Source organism: Tachyglossus aculeatus, chromosome 9, assembly GCF_015852505.1.
Source record: "Tachyglossus aculeatus isolate mTacAcu1 chromosome 9, mTacAcu1.pri, whole genome shotgun sequence".
Taxonomy (NCBI): domain Eukaryota; kingdom Metazoa; phylum Chordata; class Mammalia; order Monotremata; family Tachyglossidae; genus Tachyglossus; species Tachyglossus aculeatus.
The window spans coordinates 55,200,630-55,209,484 of NC_052074.1; the positions used below are offsets into that span (position 1 = coordinate 55,200,630).

General features: G+C 58.0%; 1 protein-coding gene across 3 annotated transcripts; it reads left to right on the forward strand.

Annotated features, from left to right (window-relative positions):
• Positions 1-285: 285 nt before the first annotated feature.
• Positions 286-6,050, forward strand: DLX1 (distal-less homeobox 1). 3 transcript variants are annotated; one of them, XM_038751306.1, is made up of 5 exons: positions 321-336; positions 1,291-1,991; positions 2,707-2,906; positions 4,302-4,455; positions 4,779-6,050. In XM_038751306.1, the coding sequence occupies exons 2-5, from the start codon at positions 1,679-1,681 to the stop codon at positions 4,838-4,840; spliced, it is 729 nt and encodes a 242-aa protein (XP_038607234.1). In that variant the 5' UTR covers positions 321-336; positions 1,291-1,678; the 3' UTR covers positions 4,841-6,050. The 3 variants fall into 3 exon arrangements, with proteins under 3 accessions (XP_038607233.1, XP_038607231.1, XP_038607234.1); XM_038751305.1 differs by lacking the exon at positions 321-336 and adding an exon at positions 286-313 and having other exon boundaries at positions 4,302-6,050; XM_038751303.1 differs by having other exon boundaries at positions 320-336; positions 4,302-6,050.
• The last annotated feature ends 2,805 nt before the right edge of the window (positions 6,051-8,855 follow it).

Below are 8,855 nucleotides of genomic sequence, written 5' to 3' on the forward strand. Positions count from 1 at the left end.
TTGAGGTCCCCCGGGCGGTGCCACTGAGGCTCCAGCCCGAGCGGGAGGAGAGGAAATTGCGGGAGGGGGCGGTGAGGGAGGGGGTCAGCCAGCCAGAGACAGGGGGAGAGAGGCGCAGAGACAGAGCGAGGCGCAGAGAGCGCAGAGCGACGGCGGCGCAGGAGGGGGGCTCGGGGAAGGGGGCGGTGCAGCCGCCTTTTTCCTGGGAGGAGAAGCGCGGCGTCCAGCTCGCTCCCGGGAGCGGCCTGAGCTCAGTCAGACCGGCCCCGGCCCCGGCCCCAGCGCGCCGGAGGAGAGATGCGAACCGTCCCTGGTGAGGACCCGAGCGGCGGCCCAGTGAGTGCGTGCCTGCCTGCCACTGCGGGGACACGCGGGAACCTGGGCTGCGGGGCCTGCAGCGCGGGAGATGGGGGGGGGGGTGGGAGGGGATGGGGGCGGGACCTTGGGAGGTGGAGGGGTGTTGGGGTGCGGGGCCTTAGGTGGAGGGGTGCTGGGGTGCGGGGCCTTAGGTGGAGGGGTGCTGGAGGTTGCGGAGTGGAGGGGTGTTGGGGTGCGGGACCTTAGGTGGAGGGATGCTGAGGTGCGGGGCCCTGGGAGGTGGAGGGATGCTGGAGGTTGGGAGGTGGAGGGGTTGCTGGGGTGCGGGACCTTAGGTGGAGGGATGCTGAGGTGCGGGGCCCTGGGAGGTGGAGGGATGCTGGAGGTTGTGAGGTGGAGGGGTGTTGGGGTGCGGGACCTTAGGTGGAGGGATGCTGAGGTGCGGGGCCTTGGGAGGTGGAGGGATGCTGGTGGTTGTGAGGTGGAGGGGTTGCTGGGGTGCGGGACCTTAGGTGGAGGGATGCTGAGGTGCGTGTCCTTAGGAGGTGGAGGGATGCTGGAGGTTGGGAGATGGAGGGGTTGCTGGAATACGGGACCTTAGGCAGAGGGATGCTGAGGTGCGGGGCCCTGGGAGGTGGAGGGATGCTGGAGGTTGGGAGGTGGAGGGGTTGCTGGGGTGCGGGACCTTAGGTGGAGGGATGCTGAGGTGCGGGGCCCTAGGAGGTGGAGGGATGCTGGAGGTTGGGAGGTGGAGGGGTTGCTGGGGTGCGGGAGCCTGGGGGGGCGGGAACCTGGTGGCGGGCCAAAGGATCCGGCTGCGACGGGGTGGGAAAGGAGGGGAGGGGGCGGTTTGCGGGAGGGGTTGCGGGGAGGGGGCCGGGAGGGAGGCCTGCCCGGCCGGCCGGCCGGCCGGCGTTGGCGGCCGCCGCCGCCGCCGCAGCATTGTGATGTCCGGTCGTTGCTCTATTGCAGATGATCACACACAGGGGAGCGGGGACGCGTCTCTCCCGAGCCCTGCTCGCCTCGCTCCCTCTAGTCCAGCCGAGCCAAAGCAGCTCGGACCAATCCCAGGCGATTATGCAAGACGGCGGACCAATCAGCTCCGCAAGCTCATGAATATTCATGACCTCGGCTGAGTCAAAGCTTTGAGGCGAGTTTGGGGAGCTCGGCAGCATCATGCTTAGACTTTTCAAAGAGACAAACTCCATTTTCTTATGAATGGAAAGTGAAAATCCCGGTTCCGCTTAAATTGGGTTCCTTCCTGTCCTGAGAAACACAGAGACCCCAAAAAGGGAAGCAGAGGACAGAGAGAGAGACAGAAAGAGAGAGAGAGACCCACACCCAGACCCAGCGAGAAGAGATGACCATGACTACTATGCCAGAAAGCCTCAACAGCCCTGTTTCGGGCAAGGCTGTCTTTATGGAGTTTGGTCCACCCAGCCAGCAAATGTCTCCTTCTCCCATGTCCCACGGACACTATTCCATGCACTGTTTACACTCTGCCGGCCACTCGCAGCCCGACAGCTCCTACAGCACAGCCTCGTCTTTCTCCAGGCCGCTGGGCTACCCCTATGTCAACTCTGTCAGCAGCCACTCGTCTAACCCCTACATCAGTTCAGTGCAATCCTACCCCAACAGCTCCAGCCTGACTCAGACCCGGTTAGAGGAGACAGGTATGTGAACTTGGCTTTCCACAGGGAGGGAGGGGAGGGGAGGAGGTGTGAGGAAAGAGAGATGGGGAGAGGGAGAGAGAATGAGAGAGAGAGAGAGAGAGAGGAGAGAGGTGGAGAGGGTGGGTGGGTCGCGTTGGAGAGAGGGTACGAGAAGGTTTTCTGGTATCCATCTGTGACTCTATAGAAGAGCAAAGAATTTTTTTTTAAAAGTCATATACTCATCCCCAAAAGACGAAATCCAGAGAGCGACCCCCACCCCGCAACTCCCCGAATCAGCTGAGCCTCTGGGCGGCTTAGTACACTGAGCACACAATGCCCCGCTGGAGAACAGCAACCCAGATGTGCACGTATTAGTCTTGGCAATTATTTATTGCGTAGCGCTATAAACAATGTATGCAATTAAGGGTAATTAAACCTAAACTGCAGCCTGCGAAAATAGCAAACTTTCCCCGCGAAGCAGCCTGATCTGCCGAAATCGTCCCCGGCCTTGGTTAGTGGCACTTGGTCCCTTACTTTTTTCTTTTTCCTTCCTCCCCCCCCCCCACTTCTTTACCTGCCGCTCTTTGTTACCGCTTGTGCTACCGCTGTCGCTCTCCTCATCGCCACTTGTTGTTATTAATTAACCTTGTGATTATGATCATCATCACCATCATCATCACCACCATTATTAATGATTGCCCCCCCCCCCCTTCCCTGTTCTCTGCTGTTATTCCAGGGGCAGACTCGGAGAAAAGCACCGTGGTAGAAGGAGGGGAAGTTCGTTTCAATGGGAAGGGGAAAAAAATTCGCAAACCCAGGACTATATATTCCAGTTTGCAGTTGCAGGCATTGAACAGGAGGTTCCAGCAGACTCAGTACCTGGCTCTGCCGGAGAGAGCCGAGCTCGCAGCCTCTTTGGGACTCACGCAGACACAGGTACAGCGGAGAGCCCCCTCCCCTACCACGCAGCCCCTCTCCTCGGCCCCCTCCTTCCTTGGTTTGCTTCTCCCCTCCTCCTTTAAAAATGCTCTTTCCCGTTTCTGTCCTCTCCTCGCTTTTCAGATGTCTCTTCCCCCTCTGTCTCTTCCTGCCTTGGTCCCTGTCCGCCTGTCTCCCCGTCTCTGCATCTCTTCCCCGTTCGCCCTCTGCCTCGGGGTCCCCTGAGCTGTGGGGAGCGGCAGGCCCGGGGAGGATTTCGTCCTGAGGTTTTGTTGGCGGCTCTAAGGCCACGCGAAGCCGAACGACTGGAACAATAGAAACGGATTTAATCCCTCGGGGCTTTGAAGTGCTTTACAAATCACTCTCGGCCTTTCTCTCGGCAACTCCACCGCCCTGCTCCTCCTCTCCCTCCTCCTTTCCTCCTCCCCAGCTTGGTTGGGGGGGGGATGATTTTAAAACCTCTTTCTCATTCCCTCCCCAATCACTTGCAGAGTGAATGCACTAGGAAAGGAGGAAAAGTCCCCTGATCCTCGTTGGGGATTTTTTTTTTTTAATCCGCCTTCCATCCCGCATTCAGGTCAGGGTTGAGCGCAGGAAACTCGGGGCCGGACCCGCATTGGGGGCGGTTCGGGGTCCGCAGAAACCCCCTCCCCGGGGAATCCAACCGCACCCGAGGGAACCCGCTTGCGGGTTCAGATGCCTTCCCTGAGATCATTTCTGGCTTTTCGGCTCTTGATATGATAATGATCGTTGCGTTATTGTCATCTCCTCTCCATCCCCCTCATCGTGATGTTGTCGTTCATCCCAAGTGGAGGGCATTTTCTGGATAGACTGGAGGCATCGTTTGAGAGAAGCTAGGCGGGGACCAGTTCTCATTTCTAGCTCCTGAAGGGCAAATGCCCTCGACACTACCTCCCGGGTGCCCGGTTGATCCCAAGATCCCCTCTCCCAGGGCATCGGGTGGCTCGATCCGGCGGCCAGTGCCAGTGTAGGGTTCCTTACCCAAACTTCCCCGCCGCGAGGCCTGGGCGCAGTAGCCACCGCCCGGCTCTTGCTCCCCCCGACCCCCATCATCACGTCCCTATTCTATTTATTTTATTTTGTTAGTATGTTTGGTTTTGTTCTCTGTCTCCCCCTTTTAGACTGTGAGCCCACTGTTGGGTAGGGACTGTCTCTATATGTTGCCAATTTGTACTTCCCAAGCGCTTAGTACAGTGCTCTGCACATAGTAAGCGCTCAATAAATACGATTGATTGATTGATTGATTGGATCCTCCCGAGGGCCGGATCTCCTGGGTCCTGGGCGACCCCACCCGCCGCCGGGCCTCGGGGCCCTCTCGCCTCCCTTCCAGCAGGCCCCCCGAGGTGACGCCGGTCGGTTCATCTCCCGCAGGTCAAGATCTGGTTCCAGAACAAGCGGTCCAAGTTCAAGAAGCTGATGAAGCAAGGTGGGGCGGCCCTGGAGACCAGCGCCTTGGCCAACGGGCGAGCTCTGTCGGCCAGCTCCCCCCCGGTGCCCCCCGGCTGGAACACCACCGCGTCTTCGGGTAAGAGCTCCACGGGCAACGCGGGCACCTACATCCCCAGCTACACGTCGTGGTATCCCTCGGCCCACCAAGAAGCTATGCAGCAGCCTCAACTCATGTGATCTACAAAACCCCGGTTCGGCCCGTTCCCGGCCTCCACTTCCCACTTGTTTAACTCCCCTCCCTGCCACACACACACACACACATATACTCCCCCCCGCCCAACCACCATGAGGAAACACTTGGGACCAGAGAAGGGGAAGAAGGGAAAGAAAGAAGAGGATGCAAACGATGAGGACCACCACCGCCACCACCACCACAATTACTCCTCCTCCATCCCGCAGGCCTCAGCCATAGGGACCACTTGGCTTGGAACACGCTGCACACACAACAGGCACAGATGTGAATCGGGGCTGCTTCCCAACTGCTGACAGCTGAGAGGAGCTGCCTCGGGCCATCTATTAGATCATCCGGAGGACAGCCTGGGAGCAGGGAGACCGGCCAACCCTCAGCTTTGTTGGGACGATAAAAAAAAAAACCAACAAAAGTAACCCCCAAACCAACAACAACAAAAAGTTTGTAGAAAAGGTCTTCTCTGTCCTGTCTCGTCTCCTTGTCTCTCTGTCCCTGTGCTCTGACGAATGTAGGTCATTCGCTTGCTACCCCCCAACTTCTACGGCCTCTTGAATAGCAATGGGGAAAGGAGGTGGAGGGCGGATGACACCCCCCCCTCCACCACCTTGTAATTTTTTGGGACATTCCCCTGTGCCCTCGCTTATTCATCTGTGTAGTTTATTAGAGGGAGGTAGGGGAGGAGGGTGGGAAGGGAATTTTATTTATTAAGAAATTGACTCAAATACCACTATCCGAATGCTAGACACCTGGTCACTATCCAGCTTGCAAAGCGCACTGTTCGAATGGACAGTTAACTCCAAATGAAAATGCAGTCTTAGTACAAGGGATGCGATTTTTAACTTTTACAATGACTTTTATATTTTGCTGGTGGGGAGACGTTGGGTCCGAATGATTTGCATTTTTCACATACCCAGTGTTAATTTTAAAAAAGAGCGAAAAGACAAAAAAAAAGCGAGAGAGAGAAAGAAACCGAGCCCACCCGCTTTCCTTCATCCTAGGAGCGCTTGAGCGCTTTGCTTGGGCGAGAAGCAGAATCCGATTTCCCTCCACGAAAAATAAAGGGCCAAGTTGACTGATCGTCAGTGGGAAGGAAGAAACCGAGAGGCGAAACGATCATATTCCACTTGGCTCCGAAGTGAGACAATGCAGCTTTAAGACAGACCTCCAGAGGCTTTACCACAGAATAATGCCAACCCGAAACCTACATGCACATTCTCGAGTGCAGGATCGAATCTTTGTACATAGTATTATTAATTATTATTAATTATTATTATTATTGTTCCGTAAACATGTTGCACAAATTTAGCCCCTTTCTTTCCGTTCTGTTTCGTGTGGCTGTAAAACATGACGCTTTGTGAAATGGGAATCTCGACCTTTTACTTGTGAAATTTCGAAGATGTGATCAATTGAAATCAACCGTGTTTAGTGTTCTATATGTCAAAGTTTAGTTTTATATTGAGAATGTTAACTTATTGCTTTGTATCCGGAAAAAAAAAATCTTTGTAAATAAGTTATAAAGTTTCTTTGAGACGGTACAATTCTGGTTTCGACCGAGACCCGCCGCCACGTGAGAAGGTCAGCCGGTGGGGCAGAAACATGGACAGGGGTGGAGGTGGGTCTGAGAAAGGGCGGGGATGGGGATGAGGACCGGGGCCGAATTCGAGGGTAGGAACAGAGGCTAGGACAGGGGCTGGGGACGGGGATGGCAGGACAGGGGCTGAGGCAGCTGCAAAGTGCAGCCCCCCAGGGCCCAGGGCAGGGCCGGGCCTGGGCAGGCATTGCTGACCACCACAGTCAGTCCTGCGGCCTCTGCAGGGTCCCACTGGGCCTCCAAGCGCGGGGCCTGCGGACTCCGAGGAGGCGAAAGTCAAGGGCAGGGGCAGGCGGAGGATGGTGGCATTCATTCATTAATTCATCCAATCGTATTTATGGAGCGCTTACTATGTGCAGAGCGCTGTACTAAGCGCTTGGGAAGTACAAGTTGGCAGCTGGAGAGCCCTGCCAACCCCGTGCCCTCCCCCCTCCCCCCTTCCTCAATCGAGAGCACCGGCTTGGGACTCAGAGGTCGTGGGTTCTAAACCCGCCTCCGCCACGGGTGGGATGTGTTGGGCAAGCCATTTCTCTGTGCCTCATCTGTAAAATGGGGATTAAGATCGAGAGCCCCAAGTGGGACAACCTGATTATACCTTGTATCTACCCCAGCGCTTAGAATAGTGTTTGGCACCTAGTAAGCGCTTAACAAACACCATTATTATTATTATGGCCGCTACGCTGCCCACTCCCTTCCCCCCCAGCACCCCTCTGTTCCCTCTTCCTGAGACCCCGCGACCCCCTCCGGGCTGTCCCGGGACCCCGTCTCCCCGCCACCCCCGCACACCCAGGCTTGGAGCGGGAGCAGGTGCCACCGGGCTGGTTCAGAGGAGGGAGCAGGTGCGGTCACCGCTCCTGGACTCGGAGAAAGTGGACAAGTCGCCCCCCCTCCACCTTTCCCTCTTCCTCTCCACCTCCGGTCTAATAATAATAATGATAATGGTATTTGTTAAGCCCTTGCTATGTGCCAGGCACTATTCTAAGCACTGGGGTGGATACAAGCAAATCGGGTTGGATACAGTCCCCGTCCCATCTGGGGCTCACAGTCTTAATCCCCATTTTACAGACGAGGTAACTGAGGCACAGAGAAGTTAAGTGACTTGCCCAGGGCCACACAGTAGATAAGTGGTGGAACTGGAATTAGAACCCATAACCTTCTGACTCCCTACACCAGGCTGCAGGATCTAGACCAAGCCTCCTGACCCCTCCTGCCCCTTGGCTAGTTGGTGAGGCAGTTGGTCGCCCCACGCTCCCGCCGGCCGATCCGGCAATCCGTTCCCTGAGCTGGGCCGAGTCCACACTGTCTTGGTGGGGGGCAGTGCTAGACCCCGAGGGAGGGGGAGAGAGACAGAGAGACAGAGAGAGTGTGTGTAAGTGGTGGACACTGCAGGGAAAAAATGAGTCTGTCCAAGGCCTGTGGTGGGGAGGTTGTGCGGGGCGGGGGAAAGGGCTCGGGAAGGTTTTGGCCACCGAGACCCGCCTTTATCGGCGCTCTGAGGTCTCCTCTGGGCTGGGCCAAACTCCGGGCCCAAGCTCGGGCCGGGGCTGGTTCGCGCGTATTCCGCATTCGCCTACCTCCATTCGGTCGTGGTTGCCGCGGGCTCAGAAGGGGGTTGGCTCACGCCACGAGCAGCGGGGTCTCCCCGGTGCACACCCAGGGAGTCGGGCCCTCCTAGTGATGGCAGCCGCAGGACCGGCGCCCAAGGCCCGCCTTCTCCCCCGGGCCCCGGCCTTCTGCACCGGGGCGGCAGGACCCAGGCCGCCCCACACCCCGCACGCCCCCATCCCCTGGTCAAATCTGCCCACGCCGGGGGGAACCCACTGGGGTCTCGACCCCCCAAGCTGGCTCCAGGCCCCGTCTCTGCCTAGGGGAAGGGCTGAAGCTCCGCCCTGGGCCCGGCCTGGGTCTGATTTGGAGCCCTGTCTGAGGGTCACCAGGGCACGGCCCGGATCCGACCTGAGCTCTGTCTGAGCCTGGCCTGGCACTAGCGTGGACCTGGGCTGACTCTAGGGTGGACCAGGCCTGGATCTGCCCTGAGCCCGGCCTGGCCTCAGCTGATCTGGAGCCACCCTGAGCCTGGTTTCACAGAGAAGGAGACTAGGCCTGGATCCTCCCTGAGCCCGGGAAGGCCCGAGGCCTCGCGTTTTGGCGAACCTGCCGGCCCAGGCTGGGTTGGTGCGGAGGAGGGGGCCGGGGTCAGGCAGATGGTTTTGATTCCGGTGGCTGGCTTTCAGTCTGGGTCTGGATCTGCAAGCTCAGGCTGGGCTTTGGGAGGATTTCCAGCTCTACGGGCAGACTGATTTTTGGTGGAGACATGCACCCATTCTCCAGTTCCCAGAGACGGACGATCAAACGTTTCCCTCCTCGGAAGGAGGCGGGAGGGCGGCAGGGACACCTCAACTGGGGAAGTGGCAGGCGGGATCTTCGGGACCCGCAGGCGGATCATTGATCCCTGGAAGCAATCAGGGACACCGAAAAGAAGAAGAGGAACCGGCAACCCCAATCACCCCCTTTCTGCCTTTGCGAGGCCTTGCCAAAGCCATGGGCGAGTGGAGCTTCTGGCCCGGCTTTCCCAGGGAGGCGTGACTGACCGGAGTCGTTGTCGCCACTGCCGCCACCACCGCCAACACTACCACTACCAACCATCACCGCCGCCAACGAGATTATTGGCAGGTGGCGATCCCGCAAAAAGGAT